Source organism: Branchiostoma lanceolatum, chromosome 17 (genome assembly GCF_035083965.1).
Source record: "Branchiostoma lanceolatum isolate klBraLanc5 chromosome 17, klBraLanc5.hap2, whole genome shotgun sequence".
Classification (NCBI taxonomy): domain Eukaryota; kingdom Metazoa; phylum Chordata; class Leptocardii; order Amphioxiformes; family Branchiostomatidae; genus Branchiostoma; species Branchiostoma lanceolatum.
In genome coordinates this window covers 14,621,670-14,647,838 of record NC_089738.1, presented here as the reverse complement: position 1 = coordinate 14,647,838, position 26,169 = coordinate 14,621,670, and the positions used below count along the sequence as shown (strand labels likewise).

Here is a 26,169-nt window from a genome sequence, read left to right as displayed (position 1 = left end):
GAGACTGACGAGGTTAGTGTACGTTAACGTTGTTTCTACATAATCTCCAAGCAGATCTACACGGTGCCAAAATCGTATATGCTAGCCAGAGAAGCTCCAGTCAGACTCAAGACTGGAGCTTCTCTGGCTGACTGGAGCTTCTCTGGCTAGCATATACGATTTTGGCACCGTGTAGATCTGCTTGGAGATTAGTTTCAAAATGGATGCAGTCCCTTAACCCTTCTGGTGTCCCAGGCCAAATGTGAAAACTGTAGACTGGACATTTTGTACCTCAGTTTTACGTTATCGTATCTGTGTATCCTCTTGGCCTTGCAAATAGCCAAACAGTTTCAAATAAGAATATCACTGTGAAACTAAGTGGTGAAACCTATTTACAATTGGCTCAGCACTGAGAAGTCCAATATACCTTTGACCGCCACCCTCTAATTTGCTGTAATTTTACTGATCGCCCCCTTGCGTTTTTAAGCTGAAGGGTCCTGTCGGACATCCATTGGGATTGCCTTCATGATCATGCAGCTAGGTACTAACTGTTTAGCCTCTACCAGGCTCCACAGGTCGCTGGAAATCGTAGAAATTGGCTAGATAGACGGACAACATGCCAGAGGAGTTAGTCCACTATAGAAGTTACAGTTTGCGACCTCTAGATTAATTTGATGCCGTTTGTAGATGCCGAGTCCTCACATGCCCCGTGGATGGTATATTGAACCCTCTCAACGTAGCCGACTCCCGTACTATTCACTCTATTTGGTCAATTTCTACTACTTTTCCAGTCATCCGCGGAGCCTGGTAGAGGGTACTAACTGTTCGCATTTTTGCACGTTTGTCGCAGATTTTATGAAGAAGGTTTTAAGAAGAAGTTTTATTGCATGTAATGAAAAAAGAAACGACTGGTAAACGTCATCACTCTTTATTACGATGTTAGAAAACCTTTACACAACAAAGCAGCACTTTTTAATTTCATATTTCACTTCAGAAACCAACACACAGTCGCCCCACGACTTTACGACACAGAGTTGTGCATGAACGGTTTATAAACACAGAATCACGTTGTTTAATTTCCTTCTCGTAGGAGAGTTTTCTGGCATTTTAACACAAAATCCGTAAGAAATCAGAAATGAAAGATGCGAACGATATATTGGGTATGCTTGACGACAAGAGCCGCCTACTTCACAAAAGTCAAAAGGCTAACGTGATATTGCTATTTGGTCTTTTCTATCCCCTCCCGACGTCGTCGCAGCCATGACACCTGCAAGCAGTAGGGTGATGACGAAGGCACGGCTGAACTTCCATCGGGATGATTCAATGGTGACCTGCACAAGAGTGAAAGTAAAATCTTAGTCTGAAGCCGGCTGTGAAAAGATCTCACCCCGGGAAAACAACAGAACGCTAACAACTTCTTTCGATGAATATTGATAACTGTAACAATTACTTCAATATGTTTCAACTTATAGTCTGCGTCCCTAAAAGCCTGCTACTATGATGTGTGATAGTGTTTTTGTATGTGTGCACTGTATATGTGCCTGTGTGTGCCTGTGTGTGTGTTTGTGTGTGTGTGTGTACATGTGTGTGTGTGTGTATGTGTGTGTGTGTGTGTGTGTGTGTGTTTGTGTGTGTGTGAGTGTGAGTGTGAGTGTGCGTGTGTGCGCGTGTTGTGTGTTTGTGTGTGTGTGAGTGTGAGTGTGAGTGTGTGTGTGTGTGTGCGCGTGTTGTGTGTGTGTGTGCGTGTGAGCGCGCGCACGCGTGCGTGTTTGTGGCTGTGCGTATGGGAGCGCGCGCGCGCGTGTGTGCGTGTGTGTTTGAAGATCAGCACAATACCCTGCATATTCATTGTATGAATCGTCCACATCTTTTTCTTTAGCTGGCTACAACGTTATATGCCCCTCGTGGTCTTTCCCGTCCCTTCCATACTGAGGCAAAAAAAGAGTATATGTTATTATTATACTTGTACGATTGGTCCCTCTCACCTGAAAGCGGACGCCTGCAGTAGTAGCTGACTTCCAGGTACTTGAAGGTGCCGACACACGGGTCTCCGAAGACGTCATTATGGGCACGGATGGTGCAGGCGCGCTGACCGTTACAGGCGCCGCGGACAATCCGGAGACTGTTGCGAGCGTAACAGCGCTGGGTCCTGATCGGTCCTCCGCAGGGACAGGACGAGGTCCGGCCGTAGTTGGCGGCTGTCACCACCATCTCCTCCCCGGACCCACAGGACAGGACCGCCGTCTCATGCTCGCAGGTCACGATGTTTTCTGTGTGATCAGAAGACGGAAATAATTAAGCTCGGACTATATCACACTAGCCTGGCTAAATCGCGCTCCTAGCGGCCGGCCCAAAGGATACCACCCCTAGGGGAGGAGGACGTTAACCGCCGCCAGCGAGAGCTTGTGTAAAAACAGGCTAATATCACACTAAATGTTATGACTTTCACCTTAAATCAAGTTTGCCTTAACTCGGACTCAAGCCTGTTGTGTTTAAGCCCTGGTCACACAGGAAGAAAATTGATCGGCCGACGAGTCTGGGTGCTCTAAATGACATTTCGGCAATAATACGACAGTTAATCGCTCGATTATAGAGATCTGTCGACGTTGGCAGGTCAATGAGCCCCGTTCAATGTGCACGTGATAGGTAGTATATAGATTTTCAGGCGAAAAAATACGCTCGTCTATCGGGCGATGATGAGATTATACTAAATACTACCAACTGTGTGGCGGACGTTATACCGACGATACAGATACAAAAATCATGTCAGATTCGAACTACAGATTTACCGACCAACCAATGGTAATCGTTCATTTCAACGCCATTGCAATTATAAAACAGTAAAAGAAACTAGAAAAGGTACAGTATTTACGTTGTACACTTGGAGCGATGAAAGCAGCCAACAGGAAAGCAAGGACCACAAACGTCTTCATGCTGAGAACTTGTCGGAAAACCTGTCGAAAGATAAGAAAAAAAACAAGGTCATTATGTGCAGCTTACAAGGTTAAAGTGAAAGCTCCAAAGCTTCAAGCTATCTTACTACTAACGTGACAGTAAGATTCCTTTCACTGATGTGGATTAGTGTACAAACCAATACTTGTGCACAGAAGCATTTTAGTCGTTGACATACGCTTTTTCTAAAGGTTTATGGTAAGTTACACCAAGCGGCCGTGCATTTTGACGTCCGCATCGTGATTTCATAGAATTTCCCAATTCAAACAATCATTACTTGACGTACGAAATAACTTGTACCGAAATATTTCATTGAAGTTACGATGTCAAAGCAGAACACACATTGCTCGCCATCAATATACGCACAGAAAAATCAAACTTCATGCAAGAAGGGTACCAACCTGAGTCTCCAGAGTAGCCGTGCGTTGAGAGTTGAGTCACTGTGTCTTCTCTCGAACACTGTAAAATCTGAAATACGACAGGCCTTTTATACTCCTTCCAAGTGGACTTGTCAAGGAATCAACAACAGGAAACGCCGGCCAGCGCCAGCGGCTTTCTCTTTGGGATATGTCATGCTGAGGAAGTTTTTTTACGCTTCCTGTCATATAGCTAGTAGTTGTAGCTGTAAAAACTTCCTTGTTCGTCTGATATTGCTTGCTATTGCAAAAAAGACCAAGATTCAACACGATGGTTAAGTGTAAGGAGCCTGATTATTTCTTATTTGTCACCATTCTCTACGGGTCGGCTCAGGGGTGTTTTACCGGGCCAAAGCATAGCCTGTTTCTGTCAGCCTGTGTTTTTTGAGCTGGCCTCTTAAGTTATTGCCTACCGGTTTTATATTTATCAAATCGCCCCCTATTAAGTAATACTAACGTTATTCAGAACGAATGTCCGTAACTTAAAGAAAACATATTGTCCTTGGAGATGGACCAGTATGTAAATTAGTATGGGAAATTTGTGAAACATGGAAAACAATATATTGTTAAACAGTCGTAGGTTGCTTCGTAAATGATTCTTCTTCGTGCTCTCTCTTTGCATTTATGGTTGAGCCGCATACGGCCAGGGCAATTACTATAAGAAGGGAAAATCCACGCACGCACGCACGCACACACTTACTTTCACACACACACACACACACACACACACACACACACACACACACACACACACACACTCACACACACACTCACACACACACACACACTTACTTTCACACACACGCACTTACTCACACAACTCCTTTCTGAGTTGTCCCTTTCCGATAATCTGCATCCTATCACTTCCCTTTGGGGTCGTCCCGTTGTAGCATAGCCATTCTTGGAAATGACCCTCTAGACGGGAAATCAAATAAGAACATGCTATCCACGTCCGTTGCGTTAATCTAGGGTCAATTGTTTCCTTATGGACGCTTGTGTCAGCAGGGTAGCCGCGGCGACTGTTGGAGGGCTTCTTTTACTTGTAGTCTTATACATTAGCCTCCAACAGTCGCCGCAGCTATCGGCAGGGATGCTATAGCTATATACTATTACATGTAATGTGGCGGAGGGCTTGTCACCCTAACATTGACCGACGACGACAAAGGTTACTCGTAACAATGAAGACTTCCTTGTTGATATAGCAGCACCAACAACCTTCCAAGATGCGGTCAAGGTCGCTCGGCCTCTTTCTGCATATATCAATACCTCCGCTCGGTTTCTTGGATTACAACTTGCTTACAGCATGGAAATCGTTCCTAGATTTCTCAGTCTTCCATTTCCGTGTCCTCTCTTGTTCCTCAAGTTGATTTGAAATCATACATTATTGGTGGATAAGTTATCATACAGAACACTATCGGTCTATTTGACAGGTACACAACTGTTAGTAAGGGCCGCTCCCTATATCCTTGTCCTCGTTATGATCTAGCACGCCTACTCATTGAAAACCATTGGAAACGGTGTGTAGTAAAGAAGTTACGATCATACTAGTATTAAGTACGTTAGGTACAAAACGAACATACTTAAACTTAATGCAATTGATATGTTTAAGAAACTGCAGGGTAATGCCATCAATAGTAATAATTTCTACAAATGTAATACTGCAGCAGGATTTACAAAGAGTAAAATCACATATCTTTGTGCATGTTAAAGATAAAAACAGTGACAACATTAAAAACAACCCAAATCTTTTTGAAATTACCTAAATTCTATGCAATGCAATCAGGCTTGTAAATAATTGTTGTAGTCACTCCTTCCATTTAATACTTCTAAACAAACAACAAGCAATACGAGAAAAGATTAATTCGCTCAATACGTAATTATCAAAGAGTAACACAATAAATCACTATCTACATTGAGATCCCTTTCATGTCTCTTGTGTCTTTAATTATATAAGGTCACTTGAAGATATATTCAATACTATCCTAACTTCGTATTTGTTGTACTGGTGAGATATCTTATACAGTGAAGCTACTTCCAGGTGTATCTTTATGAAAAACGTTCCAAATATATACAACGTTCCGGGACGGTATGAAGGCTGGGTCAGTACAGAACACAAGTCTTGTCAGCATTTCATCCTATATTTATCGTATAGTACTACTTAAACATTTTCCAACTGGAGAGTATTTTATGCAATTGTCTCTTTCCGTGCGGTGAATTTGATGCCACTGAACATCCTCCCTATGGACTCAAAGCAGGGGTCAACGAAGGTCGACAGGAACAGTGCCCAGATCTTGCCATAGCAGTGCAGGTTGATGACGTAACCCTTCACGCAGGGCACCACGCACCATATTTGGACGCAGGCCAGACAGCCGAAGTAGAGGCCCCAGAAGAAAGCGAGCGGCACGGCGCAGCAGAAGGACAGGATGCGGTAGCACCAGGACTTTGTTCCCTTGTAGGTACGCTTGGACACGTCCCACACCTGGTCGTAGCTGTAGGCACTTTCCGGCTCCGCTATGATCTCATCAAAAGTCACCTGTAAGTGAAACAATATATACAGTAAACAAGAGGTATCTGACGACCAAAAGTCATGTTTGCTTGTCCAGAACACGAGATACACAAATCGGAATTTTGGCTGCAGTATCGTGGAAAGCCGCTGGGGGCCCCGTAATCTAATCGTTTCTTCCTTTTGCCTACCTCTTCTAATAAAAAACAAATCTGACGAGATCATCATACATATCATAACTCATACACACATGTGCAAATGTGAAAAAAAATCATATCTTGATTAACACTGATATTTTTTCTTGAGATATGATATTCTTGTGACTCGGATCGGGTGACATCATTACATTTCCTGTGGTACGTTTTGTATTACACTAATCCTATTAACGCGATGGATGCCATGGTAATGGATCGGAGCCAAAGCTGGGCGATGTTATTAAGCGCTACAAGGCCCCGCTAGCTGTGACCTTCACCTTATCCGGATTGAGCCATGTGCGCCCAACCTTCCTGCTGATTAGATTTCCGCGCTTCATATTGTCAGAAGAAAAATAATCTCTTCATCTGATGTCATTCTTTCAGTATCACTGAGTATCATTGGTTATTCCTGATCTGTTGTTCTGACGTTTCGTTTCGTTTCGTTTATAAAAAGCAATCATTGTCATCAGGTTGACTTAAAAATAAACAAGCAGTAACACACTTTGAAACAACTATTAATGCCTATTTAACATCGAAAAGTTTTCTTCGTCTTCGTTTGAACCAAGCTTGCCTGTAGAATACAATACTACCCTTTTCTGCTAGGTGGCACTTCTGGTATGTCCACTGGAGGTGAAAGGACATTACTTTTGAAATAGATGTGGAGAGAAACATTCTGTACTTGTAAGCAGATGTTGGCTTTTGTGTTGATGCAATTGTTCTGTGAACTTCATCTCGACTAGATAAGGACGTGAAATGAGACTCTGTGCAGTTTGTACATTCCCGTTCAGTTTCAATATTCAGATCGACTTTCGTGTTTGTACTTCATCCCGTGACCCACCCTGCACTGCGTCTCGCACCATCAATAGCAAAAAATTTAGTATTTCAAACGGAATTCCAGGGACCTACATGTAGGATGCGAATATGGTAGGTCAATATTCAATGTGATTTCCTACGAATAGCGCGTTGTTGCCATGTATAAACACAGACCGACCTACTGCGTGATTTAAATGCGGCAGCTGCGGGTCAACTGTTATATGAGAGGTTCGTCGCCGGCTGGCCCGACTCGTTTATGAACAAGTCTGCCCTAATAACAGACCGCCACCAAATAAGCTGACTGAACTACCCTTTAGGACACCACTACTCGGAGTCGACTGTTTTGGTATGATCCCCGTGTGTACTCGTCTGGACGGGGAGTAAGGATCAGGCGTATGTGGGCATAGTGAAAAAATTAACCCAGTGTTTAAACTGAGATGTTTGAAAAATACGCGGTACGTTTTCTTTAATTGTAAATTCGGAATAGTATATGAATCATCTTTATGTTAATCAAATGTAATAAAATACACGCCTTCAATATCTGACCTCTGCACTCTAACCCACAAATCATCAATTTTCTAAATCTATAGTTTTATGTAAGACATTTCAACAAAAAGTATAGCGGCTTTCGAAAGGTCAGCTACAGAAACACAGACAAATCTACGGCTCCAAATTGTTACCAAATAGGTTAGAAGGTCAAGTTTGTATCCTTGGAAAGAAATCAATGAGTGCCATCTGGTGTAGAAATTCTGCCTGTAGTCAGATAAGAGAAGCATGTGGTTCAGACGTGTTGTTCAAACATGCGGGGGTCCGTGCCTTGTTTTTGTCGCCTGTGATGCATCGCTATGTTTACCGTGCGTTATGTGGTGCGAATTGTACAGACGTATGTTTTTCCGACAGCTGTAGTTAACGACTCTGTCGTGTACTTGTCAGTAAATAGTCAGTGGAACACAGAGACGCGACAGCCCGGGACTGCAGGCTGTTCTTGAACTGCAATGTCCGCATTGGGGAAAGAAGAATATACGCTCTGAGTGCGGAAAAAAAACAAGACTATGGTATATCTACGGCTCGACATTAGCTTAAAATTAAACAGCGTTTGCTGTATCAGTTTCGTTTCCACCGAGTTAAACCGTTGGTGTCGATTCATGTGATGCAACTTCTTTTGTATCATCGTCCACTCATCTTTCCTCTATAATTATATGTATTACGTAATATTAAGGCACATAATGACACGAGTCTATCATTTTCTGAAGCCAAATAATTAAGGCATAAAGGCGCTGCGGAGCTGTTGCACTTTTAAGGTCAGGGCAGAGTTCGAGGGTTTGTCATCGGGAAGGTGGAGGTCTGCTTCTTGTACTTTGCAGAGGCACTAAAAGGGTCAACTGTATTAAACCACGTACACAGCCTTGACTCGGCGGTAGACACATGCATGTGGAAGCTGCACTTGCTCTAAGGTTTAACCTCCTTGATTTAGGAGCATGCAGAAGAGGGCCTAGGGCATGGTACCAACCTGGAGTACTTCTAAATGTATATCAAAGGAAGGACGCCTTATTCATTACAAACGATGAGCAGAGATGTATTTTTGGCAACTTACACTATTCTTTCGATTCGTTCTTAATAACGTTATCATACGTATACGTACATCACGTCATAAGCAGTTTTGGGGTGCGAGTGAAAGAGGATGGTCGATCCTGGTACCGGCATAAGAAGGATCGTAGCCGCATGGGAGTGAGATGAAGTCTTGATTGTCCCTCTTCCTACATTACCTATGTGATTAACTTGTTTTACAGTTTTCAGTGCGAGCATGCTAACGCGTGGCCTTTCCGGAATTTGCTGGCACGGGAGATGACAGGAGTATCAAACTTTACACAGCAAATAAATCCAGAAACCTGGCAAGAGACCAAGTCAACAGCAGCTGGCGTGCACACACATTGTCAAGGACAGACACCAGATTGAGATAAGATAGTCAGACTCAGAGGCATGACAATACTTTCATCATTCTAAACACATTTCTTCCTTCAATGAGACTGGAGTCCACTCAAGACGCAAACTATTTATCAATTGCTATTATGACAAAAAACACATCAAAAACTATAATGATGTTTCTTGTGAATCATTTAACGAATTGAACTGGTTTTCATGTTGCCTTAAATATGTGATGAACTTGTTGTTTTTGTTGTTTTGCTGTTTTTTGTTTATTCAAAAGTACACGTTGGGAATCATTCCGATCTGGTTTTTTGTTCAATAACTGAGAGTGCAGCCATTCGTCCAACAGTACTGTACTTAACTCTGTTTACACGGTTATGTTATCTTTTAGCTGTTGGACAAGTGTTCAGTAGGCTCGACGTTTTCATTGTCAACAAACGGTTGGAGATATGCCAAACACACGCCGACAAAGATAGCCTATACCACGAATGTTTAAAAGATAAGGTAGACCCTCGAAATTGTAAATAATATGTTTATTCAGTCCGCACAGTTGATTTTCTTTGTCCTCAAAAGTGAAAGATCAGCATTTAACCTGTCTACAGTCACATTTGGTGTATGGGGGTATCGAAAATCTTGGTTGCGATGGGTTGGAGTCCAAGAGACACTGAAACCTTTTCTGTTGATATGGCGGCTTTTATTGTACATACTTGTTGATTATATTTGGCCGTCACCGATGGCCCTCGGCTGAATGGATGCCGCGCGACGGATCGACCCCGGCCGGCAGCAGGGATATTTATAGACGCCCCAAATATTTCCACTCCGTCTAATTGAACCGTTGGCAGTGCACAGTCACGATGTGAAATAAGGAAAAGTAATTTCAACTGGCGGCGTTTTCTCATCACACATACAAAAGAACACTTAGTTATAACAATAAGCAGGGAATATCAAGATAATTATTTTCTTTCGGTACTTGAATTGTTTTGAAAATATCTTCCTGTTAGTCAGTGTATACAAAACACGCTGCTCTCCTTCGACACATGTATGTTAGTCGCGAGATTGTCGCCACGTTTAAATTAATTCCTATGTTTTTTCACCCTCCCGTTGAATGCATGCTAGAATGCAATTGTGTCTGACCTGATATTGTGTCTGATGTTTATTGAATAGTATTTATCAGCATCTAGATCTACAAGCAGGGAAGTGTGGGTTTATTTTTGTCCCGCTATGTCCGTTAGCATGTACAACACAACACCAGTTATACTAGTGACCTACCTTTACATGATCGTTGATTCCCTTCGGGTCCCGTGGGCTGGGGGGTTCAGGGTAGTCCATGTGCATCCGCGTCTCGTTCCCGTGGGAGGAGCTCGGGGAAGGCGTTTTGTGGTGATCCGCAGGGAGGGAGGATTCGAACCTAAACTCTGATGGCTCCGTCCCCCTCATCTCAGACATCATCGGGTACTGAACTGTGTTGGGCGGGGCGCAGTCGTGCAGCGTGGAGCTCAGGCCGGGATATCGGTTTTCCCCCAGCGTTTCCTCGCCGAAATGTGGCGTGCGATATGCCGAAAATGCTGGACGGAATTTTTTTTAGTGAGGGAATATAGTATGGCCGACCTCACCAACGAGATTAGCAGAGCCGATGTAGAGCGTAATGGGACCAGCTGTAGTCTCTGGTGTAAGTCAGAGGCAGGCGGCGATGATGTTGACTGAGACAACCAACATTCAGAACATGCCAGTGTGCGACAGGCCTCTGATATAAACAGATGCAGTTCAGTGTGAACAAGTAGGGCGCTGCTGATAATTTTACTACACAAAAAGCACCATATAAAAAGATGTCGCTTTGTATGCCATTATGAATACGGCGAGCTTTGGGTATTAAATGTTTGCAAATGATTCCGACCAAACAACAGGGTCAAAATGGAATCCACAATCATAATGCCAGTGTCAAACAACTCTGCACGGATCTATTTCAAGTTGTCAGTCCGGGTCTTTCTTGCCCACGTTTTGTACCATTTTCGGCACCTTGTTATAGACATGGTGACATGTCGCTGCTGCATATCCATACCACAGTGCTGTTTATAATGAAAGCTCATCTGTGTTGGTAGTAATCATAATACAATGCTAAACTTTCTTCCAACACTAAGGTATTCACGGATCAAATTTTCGACGACCACTGTCGCCTTCTTCAGGATCAATAATGACCAATCACTGCCGAACGTAAACTCGCGAGAGTTACGGACACGTGACTTTATTGACACGTGTCATTGCGGATAGGTGACGTCAGCAATTGGTCAAACGTGCCAGGAAGTTTATAACGCTCACTGTCTCTGTTGAGTGATGGCTGTTCTCATCTAAGATTGAAGTGCTGTTTGTTCTCATTTAAGATTGAAGTGGAGATAACGACGGGATGAGGACAGAAGCATTATGTACAGATAATCTGTTGGGCATTTTTTAAGTATAGGTACATTGATCTAAGCTTTTAAAAGCGGTATCATAAAGCCGCTGGCTTACAAAGCTGTCATCAGAAGCTTTGTGTGTGCGTCAGCATACAATCCTTCTGTACATGCTTCATAAGTCGAAGTACCTCGGAGCAATGACATACAAGATCAAAGCCTCTTTGTTGTTGTTCTTTTGTTTCGTTTTCCTTCCGCATAAGTAGGACTTAGTTTATGGTTTAAAGGTAGCAGAGTCTCGGGCCCTGGACAGTGCAACATGGAAGAACCTAACGGACGGGGGCAAGGGACCAGCTCCTAGCCTAGGCACTTAGACGTAAGCAGATTATCGACGCCTGTGCTAACCAAACAGGTTCTCATTGCGTTCAGAGTATCTAATAACATTTGAAATACTTGAAAGAATCAAACCTTTTGCATATGTGGCGTTGGAGAAGGAAAAAATGTGTAGTGCATGAATCAGACTTAAATATCTTATTTTTGAAATGCAGCCATGAGATTGCCTGAGGACTGAAAAGGATAATCCTTGGGGATGATAACTTATTGATTTTGTAAAATTACAAGGTCATGTATACATGAACAGTAATTAGCATGTCAGTGTTCTGTAACCTTTGTGCTTAGGTCAACAGAAAAGGGGGTCTCCGCGTTGAACTTTCAGGCACTTGGGACAACGCCCCCCCCCCCCAAGACAAAAATTTAGCTCCTAAAACTTCAGGGGCTAATTAATTCATTAGCATGCAACCTTGTCTTAACTTACTATTCTATTGACCCATCTGAAATTGTCTTCCCTCCATCAATATATCTATTCAGAGTTTTGGTATAAAACCTAGTTCTACCAGATCCTTCTTTAGTCACTGACGAAAGATAGCGGATGCTATCTGAAACGTCTGACTGTTTCAAAATCTTATCCAGTTGCTTGAGTAATTATTTTTGGCGTAGGTCAATGACAGTCGAACATTATCATCAAAGACTGCATTGGACAACTCAGTTGCTCAATATAGAATCATTGTATTCTTTTATTTCGAGGGGTGTCTCTGTGGTGCAGTGGTCTGCGCTTCTGTCTCTCACCACATCTGATTCAAATTACTTGGATCAGAAGGACTGGGGTTCAAGCCTCAGGTAGGACACCTCTGGACAAGAGGCGCATTGAGTCATACCAAAGACTTTATAAAAATGGTACATACTGAAACAGTATGGAAGTTAAACACACTTCACTGCCAGTGGACTTAGCCCCCTGCTGCAGTAATTGCACCACAGTGTGGCCCAGGGCTATGAAACGGAGATGGACACCGCATTATACATCAATTATGGTGTGGGAGGATTTTAACTAACTATTCTTGAAGTCAGTGCCTCTCTATAGTAAGAGAGACATGACAATAATGACAGATCAGTTGAAAAAATGTTCAACAGTTTCATGTCTGCTAACTCGGCTGCTGCTGGTAGGATAGACTGGAGGCTGCCATCATGACAGCAAAGGAGGAATTCGGATCTGCAAGCAGTGAGCTGGGGGAGTCGAATTCCACCACCTGGAAATGAGTCAAAATATTGACTTTTTAGGTACTGATAAAATGTACAGCATGCCACACAACATAGCCTTGAATATGCTAGATATGTCAAGTATGGTAGCCTCGGTTGCAGGCTCTGAACCGGCTTTTTGGGGGCTCTAGCCGGCTGATAGTTACAGGGTTGGCTGATAGTTACGGGTTGGCTGCAAAATGTGTATTATTTAGCCCCCCAAAAAGCCGGTTCAGAGCCTGCAATGGAGGCTACAAGTATGGACTGTAGCAACATAAACAAAGATAAGTTTTACCAAATAAATCCACAAGTTTGCATAACTTTTGTTAATCTTCATCAACGTAAAAGAAATAGTAAGGACTTGAATTCATCTGTGACAGCATACGTGGAAAGGAGATGTTATCATAATTTTGCTCACAATGACACATTCATGTGCATGAACCACATCTAAGATATGGACATTGTAACTACGAGATCATAGAACATTCCCTACTGACCTCCCCATCCTCCATGACCAGTATCCTGTCACAGGTGAGTACAGTGTTGAGTCTGTGTGCGATGGTCAGCATGGTGCAGTCGCTGAAGGCCTCCCGGATAGTTGTCTGGATCAGGTTATCCGTCTCGGGGTCGATGGCTGCGGTGGCTTCGTCTAATAGCAGGATCTGCACAGTGCACAAATGTTATGGTCAGAATGTGTGGAGCATCATATCAATTGCCCCTGGCTGTGTACTGCATCAGAGCTCATTTGCTTCTGAATCACTAAATTTCTCTCACAGAATTGATGCTTAAAAAACACTACTAGAAATTGTGGGTACAGTCAAACCTGGATGGCCAACCTGCTCCAGCAGCTATTAACCACCTCCAGTCATGAGCCACATAAAAACAGTTTCGTCCATTTTACATAGTTAAGACTCTCAAACTACAAACTACATTGTACTAAACATTTGTGTTGATTTGCATTGTCTCTATTAGTGTCATTCTCGAATTTGATGCCATGTTCATGGATAGTTCACAAAGTATTCAAAGTTTGAAATGTAGTTTTGAAACTGTAACAACATTTGTGCTCTATCTGTAACATGCTGGATTGAGTGTGTTAAGAAGGACATTACCGGTGGCCTCACCAACGTGGACCCGCTGGACAGAGCCGCTTGGAGGCGCTGTGTGAAGACTGGCTGACTGCTGCCTACCCCTGCGTCAGGGAACCCTGCAGCAGTATAATCTAATACTGGATACTACTACTACTACTACTACTACTACTGCCTGACCTTGCTATGTCTGAGCAGTGCCCTAGCCATACACAGCAGCTGCCTCTCTCCCACTGAGAAGTTGTCTCCGTTCTCCACAACAGGCGCCTCCAGCTGCTGCTGCAGGCCGGAGATCTACAGAAAGATTCAAGAAATGAAATTCAAGAAAATATCACCAACAAAAAACAGGAGAATACTATGTCATTAATTAGCCTCCATCCTGGCCAGTAATAAGAAAAAAATGTAATGATGAAACTGTAAGTTAAACAAAAAAAACAGCCGGAAGGAGTGTGCAACGGAGGCTGGTCATTAACTGTCTTGTAACAATACAATGCAAGTCAAGTATGGCTCACTTGTTATGAACATGTTAAAAACAGACTTGAAGTAACAGGGTTTTCCACACCCATGATTTATTCAACTGGCGACTTACACTTTCTCTCATGTGTGTTCTCTCGAGAGCACTCCAGACTTGGTCATCACTGTACTGCTTGAACGGGTCCAGGTTATACCTGATATAATGCCACAGATAGATTTGACTATATATTTAAATCCAACAGCTCATACAGTGTTAAAATAGGCAAATATATAAAAGATTGTTTTGTTATTAGAAAAAATGATACTCAAAATTAGCCCTACTTGAATCATGTAAAACCTAAGATAGTCATTTTGTTGTAGTGAATAGTTTTATTCCATACTTATGTTTTACTGTTGTTGCCATACTTTGTACCTGCTACAATAGTCGCGCAATAAAGTTCTTAAAAGTTCTTCTATAATGCATCATGTCAAATCACATCACTCATTATTTATATGGGCTATAAAATAGCAAAACAAAATCCAATGATAGACAGTTTTGCAGACATCAATGATGTGTATATCAACAAAGAAACGGCATCCAAATGGAATAGTAAAAACTTTGTTTGTTGATGTCATAAAGATACTACTGTAAATGCAGAAATGTTCGTGGAGATTTAATTTCCCGGTGAGAAGAAAATGGACTGTTTGCAGTAGTTTTGAGTTCCAAAAATCATATCCAATTGTTTGAGTAATTGCTTTTTTGGCGACACAAAAAGAGCACTACAGTCATACAATGGAACGGCTTTTTGCAGTGGTTTTAAGTTTGCGATAAAGAGTTCACCGCAAAAAATGTGAACGTAAAACTAATTTTGTCATTTTGTGGTTGTTTTGCTTTGTTTTTCAATAAATCTTTAGAACAAGACTGCCCCACCCACCTGACAGTCCCCACGAATAAGACGGGGTCCTGTGGGATGATTGACAGCTTGCTGCGCAGGTCCTCCAGGCCAATGGTAGAAATGTCGACATCATCGATACTGATGGAGCCTGATTCTGCTTCCACCAGTCGGAACAGGGCCACGCCTAGCGACGACTTACCTTTAAAAGGAATTGAACATATTCATTGAAAAGTTACCCCCAGATGACTCTATCTTAATATGTTATCGAAATTGATTGAGAAAATGTTTTTTACATTTTGTAAATGATTTTTTCTTTATTACACGTAGTTTTAACATTGACAACACATAAATACACGGACAAACATAATCAGTGAAAGGAAATAGAGAAACAATATATTTTGCCTATATTGTAGTATGGGCAAAATATACATATCACACGGAAAATGAGTTCAGCTTTGCTGATCGCGTAAAACATCTTTACTGGCTAACAATTGGTCAACTCTCAGTCTCAAAGATTTAGGTTACTAAATGTAAAAATGTAATAATGACATAACAATCTGATATTTGAGAGGAATGTACCTGAGCCAGTTCTTCCCACGATGCCAACTTTTTCAGAAGGTTTTGTGACGAAGCTGACACCTTTCAGCACCAAGGGCAGCCCCTCCCGGTAACGCATGTCGTACTTCTGGAACCGAACACGCCCCTCAGATGGCCAGGACTGGGCGGGGGCGGTTTCCTTGATGGTCAGCGGAGCTTCTGGTTTAAGGTCCTGTAATATGAAGCAATGAGATAATTGTCAATTGATGTTTAAATACATTTGCCATTATGTAACAACATTGCGAAGACATGTTTCACCAAGGGCAGCCCCTCCCGGTAACGCATGTTGTACTTTTGAAAGTGTATTCTGCCTTCAACTGGCCAAGACTTGGGAGGTGCTGTATTCTCGATAGTAAGTGGTGCCTCAGATTTAAGACCCTGGCAACGCAGAATAAGAATAAAGTCATCCTTTCAGGACGTAAAAGTAGACAAAAATGAAACCGAACTCCAACATTAGGTACAGTTAGCCTCCACCAGGCCCTCTTTCGGGTGTATGAATCGTAGAATTCGGCAGAAAAAGGAATAATTATCCAGTAGAGTCAGTCCACAGTGAAGATCACATTTCGCCCGTTTAGGGCCTGTGATATGTCGGTAGGTTTTTTGATGTCCAGTTATCACTATCTAATAGGTGCCAAGTAGCTAAATGATCCTTTTATTGCTCTGCGACCAGACCGTGACAGAACAGACAAGCCCAGGACATGCAACAGGAAATGCCTTGTCCGTCACCAAGAATTTGTTTTGTCCATCAAAACAACACTATCAACACATTGGGTTGGCAACAGAAAAATACAAATCTCATTGAGATATGTTACAATTGTCATACCTTGAAGAACTTGTTACAAGGTTTGCTATCCTTCGCTTTATATTGACAAGATCTGACAAGGCAGAATTCGGGCTGTAACTTTTCAAAATGGCACCCAAACCATATGGCGAGGCCGTGATCAGCGACAATGTTTCTACTATCAACTTTAGTTTAACAAAATTTTTTTATACGTTTTTAGTGAGTTTTAAAGGGACAGAAAATCACTTAGAATAGTTAGTCTTCTCAGGGTAACTGAAAAAGCTGGTCGCGCCCTAATTAATTTATGGCCTAAATGATCTCAACTCCAAAGCTACTGCCTTTGTTCAGAAAATGACCAGATTAATTTTATTGCCTTTCTTCTTGCCGACATATGACAGACTAACGGAGCCTGTAAGTGAAACCCGGGCGTAGTTAGTCCGGTAGAGACTAAGGTACAGTGGTAACAAACCTTGATATAGGTGTTAATTCTCTGGACTGATGTAAAGTGGGCCTCTGTTTGTGAGCTAAGACGAACTGTATACTGGAACAGACCTGTCATCTGCAAGGAAACAACTGGCACTCAGTGGGTAGACGAAAATGGAACCGAACTCCAACATTAGGTACAGTGGTAACAAACCTTGCTATAGTTGTTAATTCTCTGCACTGATGTAAAGTGGGCCTCTGTTCGTGAGCTAAGTTGGACTGTATACTGGAACAGACCTGTCATCTGCAAGGAAATAACTGGCACTCAGTCTGCATTGGTTACATGGCTATTTGTACATTGTGGGTGTGCCAAAACGATCATAATGCTTTTAACCCTAAAGTACAAATGTACCGTACAAAATGTTGGCATCTCATAGCTGAGTAGCTAGGCTAGCCGACACGATGTGGTGTTAGGAGGTCACAGGTTCGATTCCTGGCATTCCTAGCTGGACGTTGTGTCCTTTGGAAAGGCACTTTACACCACTCTCCTCACTTCTCTCAGGTGTGAAAATGGGTACTTCGGTTGGGGTAAAACGTGGTGGAAGAAGAGAGATGGGCTCCGCCTTCGAACACCAACTCACTGTCCCTACAGCCTCGAAAAGGCATGGGACTACCTTTACCTTTATCAGTACAAGAAGCCTGAGATATACGAAATTCAACTGTGTGAGTGATTGATTGATTGCTACCATGGCAACACATCTTACCTCTATCACAGAAGTCAGGGCTAATCCAGCCAGGGCCGGAGGAATGGAACCATGGGTAACGACTACCAGCAGTGCCGTGACTGTTGCCAGCATGATGGTGACTTGCTCGAGCCGTACACCCAACCAGCGCATGGCACAGCGGAACAGGAGCATCATTATGGAGTTTTTATCCAGAAGACTTACAAACCTGCGCAAATTGACAACATGTCAAACATCAAGACATTTATCTTGTCAGGTCATTGTGAGCCACAACTACGATTAACACAATGTCATGTAGTCACATAATTTGACAGACAGTCAAACCTGGTCAGATAACCACCTGGCACCTGTCAAAAGCCACATTAAAACAGTCCTGTTCATTTCTACATTATAAGTTACCCCCACCCTGTCCTCAGCAACCATTTTTCCTCTGTCCCTTGAGTGGTTGCTGAATCCATGTTTGACTGTACCTTGAAGTTGGTCTGACACCACATGTACATGTACCTGTCATGCGCAGGTATACAGCAATATCTGAACCTCAAATATCACTGACTTGTACTGTCAATAGAAAAATAGTTATGCCACCGATATCTTTTAATAATTTAAAATAATTGCAAAACACATGCTACAGCTGAAATCATTTTTTTCTGGTCTGCAACAATCAGCCACAACAGCACAAAGCCTATAACTCTTTGTCCTTTATAGCTCTTAATTACAACATGATGCAGTTACATACCTGTTCACAGTCTCCTCTGTTTTGTTGTAGGCATGAATAGTCGACAGACCCTGTATAGTAGCAGTCAGATGGCAGAACCAAGGAGACCGGCTCATATTCTCCAACCTCTTCAGTTTACGCAGGGCACTAATCACAATCATATCAATGACTGTCAGTGGTGTGGTAATAATATCATTTTCTTAAAGGATAGTGAAATGTAATTACAGACGTAACCTGTAACATCAATCCGCTACTTTAAAAAACAGTGGGTTTGAGAGACCTCTTGTGCAGCACCTCCCATGCAGGCATTTACAGTTAAGATATACATGTATAGGAGTTCATTATACTACTGGGGGAAGTTGGGTTGGAGATATGTTTGAAACTATCTTTTCAGGGTGGCGGAAACATGTACCCTGGTGGAATTATGTTAGTAATAACTTTATTGCAAGTTCATGCCCGAAGGCTAATTGCAGACAAACAAGTACATGGGAATACATGGGAATCAAAAATAGTTATCTAGTAGACTACTGTCAAAGTTCTAAGTTAACTAAGGTTGACTATGGTTGGGTTTGACTTCTTTTTTGAAGGCAGTGGAAAATGAAGAGACCCACATTTTTCATCGTAAGTGGGTTTGTTGATTATGTTAGTAGATATCAAATATATCCACTGAGTTGCAGTACACACCTGCTAGAAATTCTACGGATGTAGAGGAAAATTCCCACCAGTGGAAGGATAGCGATGAGGAAGTATGGAAATGCGTAGGCTATCAGACATACAGAGAACATGAGATGGGAGGTGAACTGGAGCAGCATCTCTGCCTGGAACGGGAGTCGCACATCCACTGGAACAGATCAGACAGGGGCATCATCAACATGGGCGGAATACTGATTCACCTGGGTCCCCTAGCAAAGAATGAGCCATTGCTACATTGTTACTCTGTATCAAAGTTAAGCTGTAATTTCCAACACATTAGATTTGGATTTATTGGAATTGAAACAGTGCAATACAAGTGGGACACAGGCAGCTATTGCTGATGTTGTGACCCCCACACATAATGTACCCGATTTTTACACTTGGGAGGAGTGGGGAAAATCGTGTCAAGTGCCTCTGAGTCATATCCTTGATAAGTGGTGTATACAAAATCACACACCCCTGTTATACTTATATCATGTACATGTAAATCCTTACCTTCATCTAAGTCCTTGGAGAAGCGATTCAGGATCCTGCCAGTAGGTGTTGTGTCAAAGAAGGACATCGGACTGCGGAAAACAGACCTGAACACCTTGTCATGAAGGTTGGAGGAGGCCCGAAGTGTAAACTTGACAAAGGAAAAGCCTTTTACAGTCATCGTGACCAGAACCAGAATGATGGACATTCCATAAACTAGACTGTAGAAGTGAAGGTCGGGATGGTGTCGGATACTGGTGCTGATGATGGTCTCGTTACCAACTGTTATAGTGGTGTTCTGAAAATATCAAAAAGAATATATTGCTATGCACTAACTCTTTGTTTCTATAATGGTAGTGTCTAACCTATTGCAGTTGGAAAGTCAAAAATGAATACAGTGAACCCTACCCAAGAACACCACTGTGGGAACAAATATAATCTGGTTCATGTGGACAGGTGGTCACTAATGCCTGTGTCAACAGGAAAAATTAGCTGAGGTACCACCATAAAAGTGGTAATATTGGCCAGGTGGTCCTTATGTAGAGATGGGCACTTTTATTGTAATAAGCCATGCTCATGCTACTGCCTTGCCACTACAGTCAGCATTCATAATGCTTGTGTCAACGGGAAAAATTAACTATAAGACCACCATATTGGCCAGATGGTCCTGATGTAGAGGTGGTCACTTGTACAGGTCTTACAGTAATAAGTTATGCTCACCCCGCTGCCTTGTCTAAGCCAAAGACTCAGCCAGAAGTTGGCAAAAGCCATTGATCCCTCTGACAGAATAAAGGTAAGAAGGACCAGCGCAGTCAGCAGGTATCCTCCTCCTGCCCTGAAGTAGTCGCTGAATGTTGCCCATCCAATACTGCCACTTTCGACCTCCTCTTCCTTTATCAGATTGCCTGTAGTCAATTAAGGTAACATGGCTCAATACATTATCAAACTGTACTGTATGAATCTTGCTTTGTGTCCAACAATACAACTCCACATAAATATCATTTACAGGTTTTACTGTTATACAAGTCATGTACATGTAAGTGATGACACTTAGTCTGGTAATTGATTATTGTGGCTTATAAAATTCCTGCCAACTGTACAGTGTCTTGTAAGCTTTCTTATTTCTTTGGTTTATTAAGTGCAACAATTAAGCAAGCAGAAATATTGTAAATCGTGGTTACCTGACAAGTCACCTTTTCTTTCCTGTTCTTCCATCTCGTAGTTCTCATGTTCAGCCACACTGGTGGCAGAGCCCACATTTGACTGGCCTTCCTGTTCTCCAGTATCCGTGGACAGTTGCCTCCTACCAACAGTGATATGAACATATGCCTATCATTCTCAACAAAAGAATCACTTAGTGATATTTTATCAATCATGCCACTATGACCTAATTATGCAAGGGTTCAGGGTTGACCAATATAATGCATAATTATGCAATAGAACAAATTGAGTATAGAACAAGTCGTATTTAATATAGTCACACTGTTTAAAATCTGAATGCTCAATAAGAAACATGAAAAAAATTGTGGATGATTGTATATCTTTACTTTAAGGACAACTTTCAATGTTAACAGTCAGTACTTGTAAGTTGTAGCTGTACTTTCTGCAAAGAATTAAACAATTAAGTTTTAATCTAAAAAGAAATGATAGTACACATTGAGCTATACTGAATTGGAGGGTTTATTTGCTTCTCTGTGGCCCTTCTTCATTACCCCTTCCTCTTACATGATGTTGCCGGGTGGTTCCTCCCCGTCTGACTCCTCCCCTGTCTCCTCATCACAGTGTGAGGTCATGTAGCCCTGTATCATCCGGGCGTAGTCTTCCCCAGCTGCCATCAGCTGACTGTGTTCACCCTTCTCTGCTATCACTCCATCCTTCATCAGGACAACCTGGTCACACAGGTGCAGGTACTGGGGGGAACAACAGGCGCCATGGTTTACAAATGCACAGTGATAAATCGAAACTTTCAAGGAGCTATGTCGATGAAGGTTACACATCCAGGTAATAAGAATAGATACACCAAAAAACATTAACTGTTACACATTGACAAGCAAGTGGACTTATAATTTGAAGACTTTTCCTTCATCTATACCCTCCAGTCAACAATTGTTTGCCTTTTGACTTTTAACTATGTCCATAATCTTATCCAGTAGCTTGAGACAGTTACTGTGTTTTGGTGTTTTAAGGAGCTACATGACAATTATGTACTTTTAACTTCAAACTACATCACTTCTCAACTTCTTCCCTACTTTGAGACTTGAGACATTGCTTCATGTTTAAGACTAGCTTTCAATCCATTATTTAAAAGAATTTCTACTCAAATACTATCCTTAGCAATACATCCTTAAAAAGATCACAAACACAATAATTACAACATGATCCTTACCTGAAGTTGATGAGTAACAAACAGTACAGCCTTGTCCTTCAGTGCGCCCATGATGCAGTGGTGGAAGATGTGTTGTCCCACGTGAGCGTCCACAGCACTGAGAGGGTCGTCCAGCAGGTAGATGTCCCTGTTACTGTAGACAGCCCGGGCCAGGCTGATGCGCTGTTTCTGTCCCCCACTCAGGTTTAGGCCTCTCTCACCAATCTGGAAGTTGTCCAAAATATCCCAGCATTTTTTTGTGAAGCTTCCTTATACTGTGTAGAGTAATAGTATTGGCTTCTCTGCATTAGAACTGACTTATAAGCTCAAAGTACAGTATTTAGGGTAGTGCTATGCTTTGTATATGCAGGCCATATATATGCTTTGTACAATATCATAATCTTGGACAAGTTAAACAACCTTCAGTTCATACCTCAGTCAAGTCTCCTGCTGGCAGCACTTTAAAGTCATGAGTCAAACAGCAGATTTTCACAGTCTCCTCATACCTGCACGAGATAAACAAACAGTATTGGATGGGAGCTTAATCAGTAAATGCAGCTTCAATTAAACATGGCCCTAACTATCACCATGTATTGTGGCAATCACACATCTCTTTAAATGACAACAAAGCCAAAAACATGAAGTATGAGTAAAGTTTGAATGAGCATCCATAAGCATTCTGTCAGCATTCTGTTAGTGTTACCTTTCTTGCTCAAAGTCCTCTCCAAACAGGATGTTGTCCCTGACAGAAGCGTTCATGATCCAGGCCTGCTGGGCCACGTATGCGATGCTGCCTGTCAGTCCTACTGTACCCTCCAGCAGACGCATCTAAAATGAAGAACCCACGCATCCAGTGTACACTTCGCTGATTTTTGCTTACAAATTAGTAGTGAGAGTGCTTGTGGTCTCTGATACTGTAAACTAAGCTAAATTGTTTTCTTCATTCTATTGATCTCCCAATTATAGGAAACAAAATGTAGGTTGATTGACCAATTGATTTATTTTGTTCATCAAGTGATTGATTGACAGATACATTCATTATTGATCAATTTGCTGGAAAGAATGAAATCTCCCTTACCTGACCTAGGATGCCTGAGATGAGAGAACTTTTCCCACTGCCAACACTGCCACAAACACCTAACAATGTGCCCTGGGGAACAGAAGATACACAATTAGTAGGAGACTAAAAGACTCTTCATACATTTAAACCTCTTTTTTTGAAATTGCAATAATCAAACCACTGCTATCATTTCATGACTTTTATTTTTCAAAGATAGCTTTCACATTTTACAAAATTTTCACCCTTTTTTCAACAGACCAAATTGATCCAACCTTTGGCAGTTCCAGTTCAATGTTTGAGAGTGTTTTCAACAGATCCTCCTGTGACTCAGAAGGCCCTTCGGTGAGAGGAATTGTTTCTGTCTTCCCATTAAATGCTGGTGTTGCTGCAGGATCCTTTGTAGCTTTGGTGGCTTCCTGTCCACCGTCCGTCTGGACGGAGTCCCAAGCAAAGGTCGCGGCTCTGATCTCTACAGTGTTTCTTGGGTCTGAAGGTCGTGCGGTGAAGGGCTTCATTTCATCCATTTCAAGCAAACTCTGAGTGGCAAATATGTCACAGAAAAAAACAGTTTCTAAGGTTTCAGCTAAGATGTTTTGAAATATCTTTTAATACGAGCACAACAGATAAACATTATGGCATGGAATTTTACTTCTTGATATCATATCAAAATTCCTGTACACTACAATTAAGTACATGTACAACATTAAGAGGTGAAATCATGTTTTACATACTAGATCATACAAAATGAGTCACCTTTGCCAAAGCACATGTAAGCAACACCTCGTAACAAGCACACACATGGATGTTGTCCCTGACATATTATTGTCAGTTACTTTAATGATACAGATTATTTCATGATACTTTTCCTATATATTCCTACTTTTCCTATGATACTTTTCCTTTCTAATCCAACACATTACCTTCACACGTTGTAGTGCTACTCTGCTCTCTGCAAATGCCTTGACAAAGAAGGGAAGACCGGCCATGGAAGAAAGCATGCCATAGTACACACCCAGCACTGTGAAGGCCTGGAGAGAAACAAAGCAATAGTAGTTATCATCAGCAAGAAAATCAAGAGACCTGTTCCTTTTTCAAGACATTGCAATTGTGATCACGACAACTTATCTACAGGCATAATGTCCCACCATATTTCATGTATTCTATATTGTAGCTGCAGCACATTAGACATTAATGGTTTTGTTACTCTTCCTAATTCCTGACAAAAAGAATCTCATCATCTCAAAAAATGTCTATCAGATTTCTCTTTTAAAAAATTCAGTTTTCAAAAGTCTAACGATTTCACTGTGGGGGCACCACAAAAAAAAATGATAATAAAAGATCTCATACCTCTGTGAAACATCATAGTTTTTGTAAAAAAAACATAATACAACCATGTCTTTTTTGCACATTACATGCTCAACTCTCGGGCACATGCCATCCTCGGGTTGTGCCTTTCACAGTCTTCCTGCCTGCCTGTTACGTTAAAGAAATTTTAACACAGGCTAGCTTAACCTTTGCATCCTGCCATTCTCTAGACTAGTTACAACTCAGCCCCAAACTAATGGACCTGGGCCAGTGGGAAAAACATGCACACACACTGGGACAAACATACAAACAAAAATACCTCTGTTTTGACTGAGATAAAAACGTTCAGAGCCATTAGTCCAAACACACCTGCGATGCTGTGAGGTCGTTCCCTGTCATGACATGGGCGATGATGGTGAGAATGCCGCTCAGAAGGGACACCAGTGGAGACAAGCCGATGCTGGCACTCTGAGCGTACGCTGCCTTCTCCAACACCTGCCGCTCTCCATTTCTTACAGCTGTAGAGGGAAGCAACAGAAGGTTCCACATCAAAACTTGTACAACAGTTCAACAGTTTATATTTAACCTGTGAATAGCGAGTCCCATTAGCTAAAAGTAAAGGTACAAGGAAGTACTTAGTACATCCTTGTACCTTGAGTTAATGGGACAAATGCTATTTGAAACATGTAAAGGACTAGGTATAGATCTACGAAGATCTGTACAATCTGAAAACCTTTCTATCTTAAAAACAACTGCATTCTTAGCAATTGCATTAGAATTTAGAGTACTCTGCAACTGAGAACAGGTTTTTAGCACTGGCAGCACAATCCTTGCGGTTAAGTCCATATATGTCAACAGCGCAATGGCTCAAATCACGACCACACTTTAAGAATTTAATGTTCATCCCCCATCCCAGATCCTCACCACTGACAGCCTGCCCAAAAGGCATCTCCCAGGCGTACATCTTGATCAGTTTGACAGAAGTGAGAATCTCGTTCATTGTTCGCACACGTTTGTCCGTGATCTTGATGCCCTTTCTTCTGAGCCGTGAAGTTAGCCGTGAGATCAGTGCCTGAAAAATCAATGAATGAATGTATGAAGAACTTTTTCTGCCACACTGGGCTAAGTACAGGTCACACAAAACAGGGTTGGAATCCCCTGACATACCCTTTGATGTTGTACCCTTGGGAAAGGCACTTCACACAGTCAAATTTCCTCACTTCACTGAAAATGAATACCTAGGTTTGGACGCTAAATGGAGTTGCTTGAGGAGAGACACACCTCAGGCATGTTAAATAACCCACCACACTTATCAAATTGTAGGGGTCCTTCCCGGTGTGAGTGGATCAAATAAATCTGTCTGGATATACAGCTTGTACTGTTCAGTACAAACCTGGTGTGTTATGCCATGATGTGGTTTATCAAGAATGCAATACAAACAATACAACAACAACAACAACAAAAAGGTGAAACTACCTGAAAAGGGTAGAAGAGGACAATTATGGAACATCCAAGCAGCGAGACTGGCCCAATCAGGTACACGCTGTAGGAAAGACCCAGCACAAAGCCTAACGGAGCTTGACACATGAAGATGACAAAAAGTGTGGCTTCAAATAGCCGCTGGCCATCATTAGCACACAGATTCACCAACTGTGAAGACAAAAATAAGAGTTACTTAAAAATGTTCTGGTTTGACTTTTACATTACTCTCTTTTACACCACACCAATTAAACAAAACCTAGTCCTTTTGTCTTGTCATGTTGAATCAGATCATGCACATATCCCTTCTTTCTATTTGTGTCAAATTGATCATTTGATTGCACTTTTACATAGAATT

The 26,169-nt window shown here is 42.0% G+C and overlaps 3 protein-coding genes across 8 annotated transcripts in view; all 3 read right to left on the bottom strand.

Annotated features, from left to right (window-relative positions):
• Window positions 1-891: 891 nt before the first annotated feature.
• On the bottom strand, window positions 892-3,418 carry LOC136422644 (L-rhamnose-binding lectin ELEL-1-like). The gene is made up of 4 exons (XM_066410475.1): window positions 3,333-3,418; window positions 2,852-2,933; window positions 1,965-2,249; window positions 892-1,310 (listed from the first exon to the last, which is right to left on the bottom strand). Exons 2-4 carry the CDS (start codon window positions 2,910-2,912, stop codon window positions 1,300-1,302), a joined length of 357 nt encoding a protein of 118 aa, XP_066266572.1. The 5' UTR covers window positions 2,913-2,933; window positions 3,333-3,418; the 3' UTR covers window positions 892-1,299.
• A 1,095-nt stretch (window positions 3,419-4,513) lies between these two features.
• LOC136422641 (caveolin-3-like) lies at window positions 4,514-10,580 on the bottom strand. Its single transcript, XM_066410470.1, has 2 exons — window positions 10,053-10,580; window positions 4,514-5,880 (listed from the first exon to the last, which is right to left on the bottom strand). The coding sequence occupies exons 1-2, from the start codon at window positions 10,230-10,232 to the stop codon at window positions 5,533-5,535; spliced, it is 528 nt and encodes a 175-aa protein (XP_066266567.1). The 5' UTR covers window positions 10,233-10,580; the 3' UTR covers window positions 4,514-5,532.
• A 1,990-nt stretch (window positions 10,581-12,570) lies between these two features.
• LOC136422622 (ATP-binding cassette sub-family C member 5-like) overlaps window positions 12,571-26,169 on the bottom strand; it is a 38,491-nt gene continuing 24,892 nt past the window's right edge. For 3 of the 6 annotated variants that reach the window (XM_066410440.1, XM_066410439.1, XM_066410441.1), the window contains exons 7-30: window positions 25,809-25,982; window positions 25,257-25,404; window positions 24,702-24,850; window positions 23,948-24,055; window positions 23,300-23,563; window positions 23,046-23,117; window positions 22,671-22,795; window positions 22,401-22,473; window positions 21,989-22,192; window positions 21,328-21,512; window positions 20,784-20,905; window positions 20,323-20,507; window positions 19,624-19,900; window positions 19,120-19,276; window positions 18,457-18,582; window positions 17,742-17,928; window positions 17,192-17,281; window positions 17,024-17,113; window positions 15,756-15,945; window positions 15,216-15,375; window positions 14,417-14,495; window positions 14,008-14,121; window positions 13,240-13,404; window positions 12,571-12,753 (exon numbers count right to left, since the gene is read on the bottom strand). In XM_066410440.1, coding sequence (XP_066266537.1) covers window positions 12,649-12,753; window positions 13,240-13,404; window positions 14,008-14,121; window positions 14,417-14,495; window positions 15,216-15,375; window positions 15,756-15,945; window positions 17,024-17,113; window positions 17,192-17,281; window positions 17,742-17,928; window positions 18,457-18,582; window positions 19,120-19,276; window positions 19,624-19,900; window positions 20,323-20,507; window positions 20,784-20,905; window positions 21,328-21,512; window positions 21,989-22,192; window positions 22,401-22,473; window positions 22,671-22,795; window positions 23,046-23,117; window positions 23,300-23,563; window positions 23,948-24,055; window positions 24,702-24,850; window positions 25,257-25,404; window positions 25,809-25,982 — 3,549 coding nt within the window. In that variant the 3' untranslated portion in view covers window positions 12,571-12,648. The remainder of the gene's footprint in view (window positions 12,754-13,239; window positions 13,405-14,007; window positions 14,122-14,416; window positions 14,496-15,215; window positions 15,376-15,755; window positions 15,946-17,023; window positions 17,114-17,191; window positions 17,282-17,741; window positions 17,929-18,456; window positions 18,583-19,119; window positions 19,277-19,623; window positions 19,901-20,322; window positions 20,508-20,783; window positions 20,906-21,327; window positions 21,513-21,988; window positions 22,193-22,400; window positions 22,474-22,670; window positions 22,796-23,045; window positions 23,118-23,299; window positions 23,564-23,947; window positions 24,056-24,701; window positions 24,851-25,256; window positions 25,405-25,808; window positions 25,983-26,169) is intronic. The other 3 variants (XM_066410443.1, XM_066410442.1, XM_066410437.1) reach the window with 3 other exon arrangements.